The 13534-nt window shown below is 45.1% G+C and overlaps 5 protein-coding genes across 5 annotated transcripts; 1 reads left to right on the top strand and 4 right to left on the bottom strand. All coding sequences in view use genetic code 12, as the record gives it.

Annotated features, from left to right (window-relative positions):
* Positions 1-119: 119 nt before the first annotated feature.
* Positions 120-3620, bottom strand: LODBEIA_P50000 (uncharacterized protein; the record flags this gene model as incomplete). The annotated part of the gene is made up of 1 exon (XM_066975285.1): positions 120-3620. The coding sequence occupies one exon, from the start codon at positions 3618-3620 to the stop codon at positions 120-122; it is 3501 nt and encodes a 1166-aa protein (XP_066831938.1).
* A 1149-nt stretch (positions 3621-4769) lies between these two features.
* LODBEIA_P49990 (uncharacterized protein) lies at positions 4770-7010 on the bottom strand (the record flags this gene model as incomplete). The annotated part of the gene is made up of 1 exon (XM_066975281.1): positions 4770-7010. One exon carries the CDS (start codon positions 7008-7010, stop codon positions 4770-4772), a length of 2241 nt encoding a protein of 746 aa, XP_066831937.1.
* A 611-nt stretch (positions 7011-7621) lies between these two features.
* LODBEIA_P49980 (uncharacterized protein) lies at positions 7622-9784 on the bottom strand (the record flags this gene model as incomplete). The annotated part of the gene is made up of 1 exon (XM_066975280.1): positions 7622-9784. One exon carries the CDS (start codon positions 9782-9784, stop codon positions 7622-7624), a length of 2163 nt encoding a protein of 720 aa, XP_066831936.1.
* Positions 9785-10578: 794 nt separating this feature from the next.
* Positions 10579-10923, top strand: LODBEIA_P49970 (uncharacterized protein; the record flags this gene model as incomplete). Its single annotated transcript, XM_066975279.1, has 1 exon — positions 10579-10923. The coding sequence occupies one exon, from the start codon at positions 10579-10581 to the stop codon at positions 10921-10923; it is 345 nt and encodes a 114-aa protein (XP_066831935.1).
* Positions 10924-11140: 217 nt separating this feature from the next.
* On the bottom strand, positions 11141-12223 carry LODBEIA_P49960 (uncharacterized protein; the record flags this gene model as incomplete). Its single annotated transcript, XM_066975278.1, has 1 exon — positions 11141-12223. The coding sequence occupies one exon, from the start codon at positions 12221-12223 to the stop codon at positions 11141-11143; it is 1083 nt and encodes a 360-aa protein (XP_066831934.1).
* Between the last annotated feature and the right edge of the window lie 1311 nt (positions 12224-13534).

Raw genomic sequence — 13534 nt, 5'->3', positions numbered from 1 at the left:
TCAAACGACGACAAGACCTTTAGTGGGACGGAGAAAGTAGAGGGGGAGAAAAAAGAACTAATTTCTATTCACATACATTGACACAAGATGGACTGAACTGAACGGGGTCTTGATCTTGACTAATTCTCTTCAGCTTCCACGAGGTACCATGTCACGCCGATGCTGAGTCGGAACGGGTTTTCTTCAACAGATTCAAAATTCTCTTGATCGACTTTACGTTCTGTAATCTTCTTGACTCTGCCAATGAGCCACTCCTTGCCTTCTAGACGATGCTCATTTGAGCTTTGCAAGAAATGGTGCGGCGACCCCACGTTGAAAGCAGCCCACGGCTGAATTGCGTTTTCCTTTGGCACGTAGCTTCCTCTATCGACTTTGGTGGGGAGAAACAATAGCAAGTCGTTTTCTTGAAAATGATTCACTGAAATCTTGTTCTTGGCCCTCAGCGTAAGCTTCTTCAATTCCTGGTCTTTCAATTTGATCTCCTTGGACAATTTTTTGGCAAACCCTTCGACGTCTTTGAATCTTTTCAAGATGGCGTTGGCAAAGAAATGACTGGTGTTGGAGTTTTCGTCAACGAGCTGCACATGTTCCACAAAGCTGATTGACCTTAAAAACACATCAAACCTTGACAGCACGTCGAATTTGAACAAGTCGTTGTATATAACGATTATTTTTTCGCTCTGTTCGCTAAACTTGTCCACCACAATCTCGCTGTCGTTGCCCGATGAGTAAGTGTCCGGGCTTAATGAGTTCATCAGTGGAATCTCGTCAGTCCACGACATCTTGGCTTCGATTTCCTCAATGACTTTGAAATTCGGAGTTGCATCAGTGGCTGCTGCTGTTGTTGATATCGACTGATCATCTTCGTGGTGTACTTTTTTCGACTTGAGACCCTTGACTCGCTTGATTTGGTAATTCTTTCCTTCCTTCGTCAATAAAAGTCCCATTGACTCTAGAATATAGCATGTTTGCCAAAAATCCTGGAAAATCTTTTCACAAACGTGCTTGACAATGTTCATCAAATTGATCACGACATTGTTCAAGTCATGGACAAGTGCATCGTGTTTCTTCTGCTTTACTTGCGTCAACTCCATCAAATTCTCATAATCTTCGGTGACTTCTTCAAACTTGGACTTTAATCTTGCAAGATCGTTATTGTGGCTGTTTCGCTCTAATGCGAACTCGGACTCCTTCGAGGACATGTTGGATAATAAATCATTCTTCATCTTGGTGGCATCAGCCAACTCTCCTCGAAGCGTGGTCAATGTCTCGTTCAACAGAACGGTCTCCTTCGACAGCTTGGAGATATTTTCATCGGCTTTGGATAACTTGGTATTCAAATCAGCAATGAGCTGGTCCTTTTCTTCTAGTTTCACCTTGAGCTGCTCAATTTCCTTTTCATCTTTCTGCGTCTTTGATTTGGCAAGTTTGAGTTTTTCCTCTTCTTCTGATACACGACGCGTTAAACCGTCAATTTCTCTGCTGTGAGAAGCTTTCATCTCGGCGAGTTGCTGTCTCAAATTTGCCATCTCTTTGTCTTTCAACTCAACATCCTTAGTGAGCAACTCATTCTTTGACTTTAACTCAGAGTTATTCTTGCGAAGTCTGAGATTATCAAGGTGCTTATCAATGGAAGAACCATCAAGCACCTGAGAATTGTTGGTTGTAGTCAAGATTCTGCTCTCATTTGAGGATACCCTTCTTTTTTGCAAAAGCTTTGTTGGGTCAGAGTTGGCAACCTGCTTAGAGTCGACAATCATGCTCATTCTATTGTCTGAATATGAGCCGTTTCTAGTGACTGGCCAATTTGTAATATTCTTATACTGATGTTGATGTAGCAAACTCTCGAGCTTGGCTATTCTTGACTTTAAGCCGTAGACCACGTTCAAGTCCACATCCAATTCGCCAGAAGATTTTTCCTCGAGCGATGAATCTTTTGCTCTCGCGTTATTCGGAGAAGTAATGCTTCCCATAGACGAGATCATCTTTGTCACCTTTTTCATGTTATTGGTCGAGGCTCTCATGTCTGAAAAGTTTTTGCGGAGTAACTCGGGAAATGATTTCGACACTGTTGAGGTTGAGGTTTCAAGCAACGAAATATAGTTTAGAATATCTTCCCGTTCCACCTCGATATCCTTCAACATCGGCACCGACGTAAAATTATTCGCTGCGAGGGACACGTCCACGCTAGGTAAGCGGATGGTGGCGGAAGCGGAATCATCGCCAATGAAGTCGAGAAGCGAGCCAAACTTCTTGTTCCATATGCTTCTAAACGCCTTTTCGTGGTCAATGAGCGTTGCAAATTGCTCGTTTGCGTTGCGGACTATACCCTTGGAAAAAAAATCATTCCATTCAAACTGTCTCCTTTTCTCAATCATCGAGAGTCCCATCAACAAGGGGAGGTCAATCGTCAATGACAACTCGTCTTCGCACTTTTTCACAAGGGCAATTGTCTGCGAGTTGATTGAATCTGGATTGTGTCTATTGGCGTCTTTTTCGACTAAAGACCTCAACTCTGTTCTAAACTCCACCATCTTCATTTGCAAATTGGCGATTGTGTGGAAAATCTGCGGGCCCTGCCTGATCAAGTTTTCTCTAAACAATCTTAGTTCCTTGAGATAAATATGTAGCCTCCTTGCCAGCTCTAATAGTTCAACGGACACGGATGATTTGTGAAGGCTATAAAACTGCTGCAACTGTGCAAGGTCTGGGTTTTGCAACTGGGCTCCCTCTGCAACAAGATGGACTTTTGATTGTACCTGCTGCACCAACTCCTTGACATGGATGTTTTTGAATTTCTGAATCGACTCTTTTCTAAAACTCTCAACGATCGCATCAATTCTCTTTCTGTCGTTGTTGACTTCCACGATTACGTCGCGCATTTCTGTAAACTTTTGCAAAATCAACGGAAGATACTTTGTCACAAACTGAGACGACTGGGAAAGGGCCTTGGAGTCAAGATACGCCACCAAAACGATCCGGTGTTCGCCTATTTTCACCGGTGGCAACTGCTGCAAGTTTTTATATCGTTCCGACCACGTCTTGTGCAAGGTCTTGTGGTTGATGAGTTTTAAATAATTGTGGTGGTGGTTAAAGTTCTTTTCAATGTCGTCTATGAAATTGTTGGCAAACTGCAAGATTGTCGACAAGGACTGGAAGATGATGTTGATCTGCCGCACTAGCTGCTGGCACGAGTTCTCCATGATCATAGAATCCTGTAGTAGAGCCTTGGCCCACCCGTTGTAGATCCGGATCAAATTCTGCAAGCCCTGTCTGCTCGAAACCTGTGTTTCAGCCAACGGCAGCCTCTCCGGCTCCTGCTGGGTCACGGTCACGTCGTCGCATTTACTAATGTACGAGTTCACGAGGCCCCCGTCCACCTGAGGCACAAACAATCGCTTATCAAATATGAAAATGTCAGACGTCTCATTAATGAGATTGAAGTTGACCTTGATCCCAAACGAGCTCAAGAGAAACACATCGTCGGTGCTCTCAATTGGGAAAACCTGCAGTAGATACTCCTTGAGCTCATTAAAAGTGTGGAACCGTATAGGCTTCGGGATTTTGACCGAGCTGCCGTTGTGTGCACTATGCGCTGTCAAATACGATATATTGGGCATGATGGTTCAGATTTATGTAACAACTGAAAACTGAAACCTGAGTTCCCCTGGGGTTTTTTGTATTTTCTTGTAGTTTGTCTCTAGTTTTTGGTCAAGGGTATTGCAGTTTGCTCTAACAGACAAATAACAAGAGATTACATGGATTTTGAAAATGGCTCCTTTCTAATTTATACAACTCGCAAAGGTTCGATGGCGTTGCAAGGATCGTGAAATGCGTCTCAACTACTTTGGTAGTAAATAGCGCTATGTGGCGTATCTCTGTAGCCTAATGTACTCTGGCCTTAAATAAAACAGTGGGCTCTCTTGCAAACCCTTCGCCCCTTGTTCTCTCCTTCAGTCTCTATCCTGTTATCGACAAAGCCAGGGCTGCTTTTTTTTCCTTCAATTGAACCACCATACAACGTTGACAGCTGCGTAACCTTGTCTAAAGCGAGCCGGTTGTGAGTGTGAGCCCGTCATCTAGTGGTAGTAGGGCTGAAGAGGGCTACAGTTGAAGAAGAGAAAGAAGAAGGAAGGAAAAAGCCAGTCCGGTTTGTTCATAGATGTGCTTTTTAGAGTTCCATCATGTTTTGCCTCCAAAGTGCTGCAAAACTTGCGTAAACCATGAAAGATCCAACATCTACAACCACCACCTCTTTTACAAACCTTGGAGTGGGTAGGGGGAACATAGAGTGCTCTCTCTACTTTCTCAGCTGCCAATACGAGTCACTACGGGCACGGAAGGTCTGGAAACTAGGCTTGTTTCGTCTTCAGTGGTATTTTTGCCACCAAAGAGCTCACTAGGGTTTTTTTTTTCGTTGACTGTCTCTGGTACAATCTGGAATATCAGGTACCACCACCAACCAGCAGCAGCGCAGATCGAGGCTGTCAATCTCACAACTCTTTCTCCTTCATATTTCTCACTAAAAGTCGGCCTATATCCGCTGGACAAATGCAATGATGGTTATCGAAATGAAAAGCAAACCAAGTTAAAAACATAAAAAAACGTTTAAAGAAAACCGAATATGAATACATTTATTGTTTTTTTTTTTCTTTGTTTTTCGTTTCTCAGAGTATATACCTATCTATGATGTGACATTCTTGAAATTTTTTTCAACCATAGCCCTCCTTCCATCTGATTTTTAGAAAGAAGATAACAAAGGGATGGGCCTAATACCAGTTACCGCGGTATTGAGTCGAGTCTTGGTAGCCGTACTGTGGATATTGTTGGTATCCACCGTATTGAGGAACCATGGGTTGTTGGTGGGCTCCCGGTTGTGGCTGGGATTGCTGGCCTTGGCTTTGCTGTGATGCCTCACTCTCAGATCCAGTGGTGGATTGGCCAACATGTTGGCCTGGCACTTGTTGTGTGGGCTGCTGTGGCTGAGGAGGGTAGGAGTAGCCTGGGTACCTGTTTGCATATTGGTTTGGGTTATAGTACTGTTGTTGCACTCCAAACCCATTTGATGACACCGAGGATTGCTGGCTGGATGCTGGGACACTTGGCTGGTGTGCGCCCTGTTGGCTTTGTTGCCCAACAGAACCTGATCCCGAAGCAAACCCGTTGTTTCCCAAACCACCGGCGGCACCAAAGTAAGGATTGTTGTAGTAGTTGTAGTAGTAAGGATAACCAAATGGAGTGGGGATCAGTTGCAGTTGCTGCTGTTGTGCCAAAGCGGCGGCGGCTTGTTGCTGCAATGCGCTTTGGTTGGTCACTGGGCTTTGCGTAGATTCCGATCCATTCACAGCTTGTTGGCCGTACTGGTTGTATCCTGAAGCAGCTCCCGAGGTGGTGCTAGCGTGTGTAGCTGCAGGCGAAGCGCCATATGCTTGCTGGTTGAAAGCACTGTAGTCGTAGCCTGGATAAGCGCCATATTGCGCACCTGGCTGAGCCCCTTGCTGAGGATATTGCTGCTGCTGGAACTGGTTGTAATAGTCATATTGTTGCTGCTGTTGTTGTGGTTGTTGTTGTGGCTGTTGTTGTGGTTGTGGTTGTGGTTGTTGTTGTTGAGCTGGGGCAGCTTGCTGAGATGCAGTTTGAGGAGCCTGTTTAGCAAACTGGCCTTGCTGTTGATGTTGCTGGAAGCTGCTGGATTGTTGCAAGCTTGCTTGAGGAGCTTGCTCGTTGTACGATCCATAACGTTGTGGCTGTTGCGCCAATTCCAGTTGATGCTGTTGATGCTGTTGCTGTGCTTGTTGCTGTGCTTGATGCTGTTGTTGTTGTTGTTGTTGTTGTTGTTGTTGCTGTTGTTGTTGAACGTGTTCTGATTGCTGAGCCTCTGAAATCTGCTCGCTCAAATCACCTTGAGCTTCTTTTGGGTCTTCTTCTAAAGACAAGGATCCAAAACTGATGCCAACCGAGCCGACTCTCTGTTGTGAAGAAGGCAAAACAACTTGTGGGGCTGTAGGTTGAGAATTGACATCAATTGTAGCAGCAACAGATTCAGCCGTGGCTGGCACGGGTTGCTCGTAAGACTCTTGAGGCACTGGAACTGAGGAGTGATATGACTCGGGAATCGCCGATTCTGGTTCAGGTATCGATTCTGCTTCCTCGACAGGCGCTGCGACATCAACTTCCTCCTTTTGAGGCCGGCTCTCCTGTATTTTGGTGAGGGGCTGTGGCTGTGGCTGTGGTTTGGCTTGTTGCTTGGGCTTGGGCTTGGTTTTGGGAGTAATTGCAGATGCCCAAGAACCTTGTTGCAACGCTGGAATCGTGGCTTCTTTTAATACAGGTTTGAGGTATTCTTGAGGAGGTGCCTCCTTGTTTGATGCAGCTTCTGGTTCCACCTTGGCGGCAACTTCGGTCTCCTGAGCGGGCTCTTTAGCCTCTACTGGTTGTTCTTGAGCATTCTCCTCTTTGTCAACCTTGTTTTTGGTCGTTTTTGGTTTTTCATCACCCAAAGCCGATGCCCAGGAATTAGTAGAGCCAGCATCTTTCTCCTTGCTCTCTTCGCTCGTTGCTCCAGCCGCGGGCTTTTCCGGTGTTGCTGCTGCTGCTGCTGCCTTTAGTTGTCTTTTAGACGAAGCATTGTGTTTTCTAGCAGGCTTGGACGAAGAAGACGAAGACGAAGAAGCAGATTTGGATGACTTGTTGAATGTCTTGCCCAGCGTGTGTCCAGATGCAGTGCTATTGGCAGCGGCATCCTCCTCTTTGGCATCCTTCTTCTTTTTCTCCTTCTTGATGGGTTCCCACTTGGATACCTTGTTGTTCACAATCAAGTCAATCACAATCTCGAGCGCGTTGTTATTTTCAACCAACAACGAGTTCAACTCGTCGGATTCCCAGTCCGGGAACATCTCCGCCAAGCTAGTTAGCTCGGGGGTTGTGCCGTTGCTGCTATTGTTGTTGTTATTATTATTACTGCTGAACCTTTTCAGTTGGTTCTTGAAAGTCTTTCGCTGCGTCGACATTTGGATTTTCGGATATATTGTCTAGTGGGGTGGGGGGGATGGGGATGCCTGAAGTTTTGAACCTCCTACTTCGAGATAATATTCGTTATTGAAACCTCTATCGGGGCAAAAATGGAAGTATCTGATAAAAGTATCAAAAGGATATAGTGATTCGTTATGGCGTTAAGTAAAATTGTCAAGGTTGACAGAAAAGGTGACGAAACTTTGTCTAGTCAGCCAAAATTTTTCGTAGAAAAATTTTTCATGTAACAACAAAAACAGGTGGAAACGATTCGAAGCACTGCCCAAAACTTCATAAATCCAACCAAAACCACACAAGAGCATTGTTATATCTGGGTATGTGGATGTAGACGTATATGCAAACACTTAGATGGAACAACGTCAGCCTCAGAGGGTTGATATCGACCTGTATCTAGGGACGGCCCAAGGGGGGGCAAGGGGCAAGAGTAAGGCGAACACGCTTCACTCTACCTACGTGGGGTAGGGGGTAAGCCCCTCTTTTCCCAAATAACTATACATATACATCTATTGACTTGCAAAAAAGAAAGAAAAGAAAGAAAGAAAGAACTCTATAAGAATATGTTGGTGGTCTAGTCTATAAATTCAACTACCTATAGAACCTTGTGCAAGTTCTTGCTATACTTGTCAATCTTTGACTTGCTCAACATGGGGTGTATCACTTCGGTTGCAGCAAGGTCAAATAGTTCAAAGATGATGTCTTTCAACTCCTCTCCTGTCTGCTTAAAGTCCGGGTACGAGTTGACTTCCAACAAATGTACCTGAAAGTTGGAATCCACGAGAAAGTCGACGCCAAAGAACTCAACGGCATTATCAAGCGGCTGGAAGTTGAATTTGTCCACCGTTGCGGCAGCAGTAAACACTTCTCTTGTGATTTCACAAATCTGGCTGAAAATGTCGACTTTGGCAGTTTTGGTGATGCCTTGCAACTTCCAAAAGGGAACAACAAGGACCTCGTCTCCAGCTTGTAAACATGTGTTGGTGAGGTGCCCGCTCAACTCAACCCCTTGTATCTCATCCTTGTTAGCCGTGTATGGTTGGCCTGCAAACAAGGTCAAGATGTTTCTGTAAACAAAGACATTGATGTTGCCCTGAGCAAGAACGTAAACTCTCAAGTGGGATTTCTTGTTGTTGTAGTCTGATAACAACAACGGGTTCGAAACGTACCGTTGGATTATAAAATGTCTCAATTGCGACAAGATCAACTCGCGGTTTCTGTTATCCCCCTTAACTTCATCGCACTCCAAGCTGTCATCATCATCGTCATCAAGTTCCTCTTCTTTCCCTTTTCCTTCTTCATGTTCCTCATCGTCGTCGTCATTGCCAAAAGAATCAAAGTAGCTCTGTAACTGGTCTAATGTCTTTACTATTCCAATCCCTTGGCCCCCATCAGCCATCGCTGGTTTCACTATCCACCAGTCGCGGCCAGGCTCGACGGCATCTCTAAGCTCGGGAACTTCGTCCAACGCGTCGTCCAAAAACTCGGCATAATCAAGCTCCAATTGGTAATTTTCCGGCACGGCTCTCGCCAATACCGATTGGGGTTTCTTTGTAATGTAATGACGCACGGTATTGGCAAGATAGTGCTTTCGAATGAGCGCTTTTCGATAGATGTAGGAGGAAATAAAATAATTGTCTCTGTGAATTGCATCCAAGTCAATCTGCTCATATTCGCCGTAGTGGAAAACCGCGTTTGATGATCTAATGACGTTGCTGTCTGAGCTTATACGATACCCGAGTTTAGCAAAAGGTGCGACTAAAGGCTTGTATAGATACGACTCCTTCGGTATTGTTATCAAAAAAACTGGTGCTTCTTTTTGGCGCTTCTCATTTACGGTGTTGTCATTAGAGAGGTCAATCTCGCCGACCAACGTGTCCAAAGCTCTGAAGGCTGCCTTCATTGGCGTGACGCTGACTCCCTCGTTCAACAAGACGCGGCTATCTGTGTGGGCCTGGTCGCTGAGCCCATCCTTGTAAACCTGTTTGAAGTTGGGAGCCCAATGAAACTCCAACTGTCCGCGAGCATTTGGCTCAGCCGCGGGAGCATATATCGAGGCCCATGTATTTTGGAAAATGGGCGCATAGTAAATCTTGGTCTCGCCAAGTTTCAACGAGTCAACGAGGGGCACATTCACGGAAAACAAATCAATCTCCTTGTTTGCATCGAGCTGCGCGTAAAGTTTTTGAACCAACTTGACTGAAATCTTTGCCGCCTCTTTCAAGTTGCGGAAATCGTGGTCTAGACTATTGAAAGCATAGCTCAATGCGATTGCCTTGACTCCGTGTGTGACGGCCTCCATTGCCGCGCCAACTGTGCCACTAGCCAATATGTACAAGTTGCTCGAGTTCTTTCCGAAATTGGGTCCGCTGATAACCAAGTCCACGGGCTTGTCCTTGGAGTGTCTGTACAAATGGTGGATGCCGATATCGGCGCATGCTGCAGGCGTGCTGTTTATGAGGCACCATTCTTGATATTCGCTGTCGTTTGAGTATTTCGCCACGGGGTGGTCAAATGGACCCTCGTATGCATTGACGTGGGGATTGGGGCTGGCAGTGGAGTACTTAGTGTATATATAGGTGGCTACCAAAGTCTTGCCCGCAAAATGGGCTTTCCCGATCCAGGATCTCTGTTGATCGGGAATAACAATTGACAAATCCCAATCTGTTGAAGTCTTGATTTCATCCACAAAGTACTTCATGTAGGGACACGAGTGGTTGTTTATGGGACCGTCATCGTTGGTTAAAAGAACGTGCATGAAAGGCTGAGTTTGTTGTGTGGAAAAGGCTGAAACTAAGAAGGGCTAAGGTAGTCTGAGGAAGGCGAATTGGTCACTTGAGATCTCTCAGCCTGTTTGGTGGTTTATTTTGGCCAGCCGGGTGTTTTGTTAACAAACTCCCAATATTTTCTTCTGTTTCGAGATTTTCCACATTTTATTTTGCATGTTTGCTCCACGGTGTGTGTGTTAGAGGGGGGGGGGAGGGAGTCTACCATACTAACAGTAAGTTAAATATAGCTATGTAGAAGAACCATCATAACTTCGAAACAGACCGACTCACCACCTATATATATACTTACGTATATACATACGCTAGTTGAAACGCATGTACAAACAAACAAGAGCCTAGGATGGGTCCCCAAAAAATTGACGAAGGGACAACCATTACCCCACTCTGAAGCAGTGAAAGCCGTGTGAAAGCCTTGTGTTCTTCAGCAAATTTTTAAAATACACAGCAGGTGGAAAACACCACCTTTTTTAGTCCTTTTTCCACCTTTGTTTCTCTTTTCGATCGCTCTTCTTCAATCTACAGTTGGCATTGCTTCATGAGCCCTAATGGCTTGTGGAAAACGAATCATGTTGGCTTGAGTCAGAAGATGGATTCGTCGCTTGGTAGCTCTCGCGAAGCCAGTCCCAGTATCGAGACTCTCACTGCCATGGAGGCATCTAGGGAACATTTTTGCACAGCGACTGCGTAGCGTGAAGAAATCCCCCTGTTTGGAAGGACCTACAAAAACAAAAGAAGAAAACGGAGCTGAAACCTTGAAGGAAAGATGTCGTTGTTTATGGGATCAACGTCGCAGTACTCCTACGCCAAAGTGGATCCAGAGAAGATTAAACTAGCGGATATACAATTTCAAGCAATGGCCCACACATTCAATAAGGTGTTGAGCACATGCGAATCCAAGTGTTTAGTGCATGAATATGGCGAAGGCGAGTTGACCAAAGGCGAGCTGGAGTGTATTGATAGATGCGTTTCGAAATACGTCAAGGCTAATAAAATTGTCGGTGAGCAAGTGCAGGGTCAAAGGCAAGATCCGTACAGCAGCATGCCGGCGTTCAGAAAAATCCAAGACATCATAGGCAGCAGCAGCAGCAGCAACAGCAGCAGGATATGACAAAATAGATCGACCTCTTGTGAGAGGACGGAAATATAGACAAAGCTATCTAATAGTTTTTTAAATACTGGATGCATAAGACGATGCGTTCATCAAGAATGGAAGGGGAAAGTTATTTTGCAAGGATTCTTTTGAATTTTTATATATATATATAGTCGTCTTTTTTTTTTTTTTTTACTGTAAATATTCCTACTACAAGATAAAAAATGCAAAGAATTTATGGCAATTGGTCCTTGGTGTGGAAGATTTCCAAAGCTTCGGTGATTCTCTTGGACATTGTTTGTTCACCGGCTCTGACCCAGACTCTTGGGTCAAAGTATTTCTTGTTTGGCTTGTCTTCACCTTCTGGGTTTCCAACTGGGGCTCTCAAGTAGTCAATGTTCTTCAAGATATAGTCTCTGATACCGGTCAAGTATGCGTACTGACAGTCGGTGTCCAAGTTCACCTTAACGACACCATTCTTGATAGCGGTGTCAAAGTCTGCTTGAGAGGAGCCGGAACCGCCGTGGAAGACCAAGTACAATGGGTGAGGTGCGTCGGTGCCGATTTGTTTCTTGGCGTATTGTTGGTGGTCGCCCAAGATTTCAGGTTTCAATTGAACGTTACCTGGCTTGTAAACACCGTGAACGTTACCGAAAGCAGCAGCAATCGAAAAGTTTGGCGAGATTTTCGACAAGGACTCGTAAACTTTAAAGACAGTCTCTGGCAACGTGTACAAGGACTCCTTTTGCACGTGCTCGTTGTTGACACCATCTTCTTCACCGCCAGTGATACCAATTTCCATCTCCAACCATTGGTTCATCTTGGCCATTTTCTCAAAGTACTTGGCGCAAGTGCCAATGTTCTCTTCGTCGGTCTCCTCGGAGAGATCCAACATGTGCGACGAGTACAAGGGAGTGCCAGTCTTTTCAAACCATTCTTCGTCAGCCTTCAACATCCCGTCGAACCAGGGCAACAACTTGTGGGCACAGTGGTCAGTGTGCAAAACCACTGGGATGCCGTAGGCTGGCGCAATGGATCTAATGTAGTGGGCAGCAGCAATTGAGCCAGCAATTGAAGCTTCTTGGTTCTTGTTGCTGACCCCTTTACCGGCAAAGTAGGCAGCACCACCGTTGGAGGCCTGCAAGATGATGGGAGCCTTGTTGTCTCTGGCAGCTTCCAAAGCGGCAACAACCGTCGAGGAGGAAGTGACATTGATGGCGGGGATGGCAAATCCCTTTTCTTGCGCCCAGTCAAACAAGTCCTTGACGTCTTGTCCGTAAATGACACCGGATTTCTTTAAAACTGCTGGTGGAGCCATTTTTTTTTTTTGGTTTGTGTGTGTGTTTTTTCTTCTGAACTTACCTTAGTAACTCAATTGAACAATTCTGGACAGAGGAAACGTAACCGAACCGAATTGAGTTTAAAGATTGAAGTTGAATCTGAATTGAAATTCCAATCTGAAAGAGAAAGTACTGCAAGATCAAACTGTGTTGTATTTTCCAGGAGAAACGGAGAAGTTTATATACCAGTAGCAGCACAGCTAATTACGCTCACTTGTTCAACTACAGCCTACCGCCTACAATACTCCCACAATGCAATACAATAAACATATAATAAAATAAATAAAAAATGCTGAGATCTGCTCTTCTCCGGATTTTTCAACTCCAGGTCCCCTGTCTCTTTTGCTACTTTCTTGAAGTTGTCGTCATTTTGCTCTCTAGTGGCTCACCACCCTCCGAAGCAGCTGTCAGTGGGTGAGAACCAAGCACGCTGACTTCATAAGGCTCTGGGTTTGGTTTTGTTGTTTTTTTTATAGTTGCTTTGCTTGCTGTATGATGATTCCGTCTCTGTTTGCCAACGTCCGGCGTGTGGGAGGGGTTCACTCTCGCCCGTGGCCCAAAATAGAGCGAAAAATTAACTAGAAAAAAAAAAAAAAAAAAAAAAGAGCAGCCAACAGCTAACCAACAGGTAACCAAAGTGGATTGAACTGAAGAGAACTGCAATAACGTTCTTTTCTTTTTCTGTGTAGGCGCACTTGAGGTTTGACTTGTGGTTTGTTTGGGCTGTAATCTTTCGGAGGGAAGCAAGGGGCACTGGTTCTATCCCTCGTTCTCTTGTATGGTATTGTATTGTCGTGTCTCAAGCGAAGAGGGGGGGGCAGGTGGATATGCAACGGAGGTTTGCCTCGGGGTAAATAAATAGAGTTTCGAGGCCCGACCCGTGCCAAGCCGGGGTCAGGTCACGTGGTTTTGTTTGTTTCTTGATTTTATTGGCCCATTTTGGTGCCAATTTTGGTGCCAATTTTGGCAGCACTTTGGAGCTCTTTGTTGAGCCCTCTGAGGAGAAGGGGAGCATTGCAATTTCATTTAGAGCTCATTTTGAGCTGGAAAAAGGGAAAGACCAGGCTCTGTTTTGTCAATGCAAAAGAGACAATGTAGCTAGCACCCACTCTTGTCCATTTGCTCGTGTTGGATCTTACTATGAACCAGTCTGTCACAGGCCAGTTGCATTTTTTTTTTTCTTTCAGTAGCAGCCAGAGCTGGAAATCCCTGTGCGGCCAAAGGCTAAAGGCCAAAGGCTTGCGCCTCGCCTCTTGGAAAAAATAACATTTGATTATACCCCCACAAAC

The sequence above is a fragment of the Lodderomyces beijingensis genome, assembly GCF_963989305.1.
Source record: "Lodderomyces beijingensis strain CBS 14171 genome assembly, chromosome: 6".
In the NCBI taxonomy this organism is placed as follows: Eukaryota; Fungi; Ascomycota; class Pichiomycetes; order Serinales; family Debaryomycetaceae; genus Lodderomyces; species Lodderomyces beijingensis.
The sequence above is the reverse complement of the archived record's forward strand: the minus strand, read 5'-3'. Positions and strand labels throughout refer to the sequence as shown.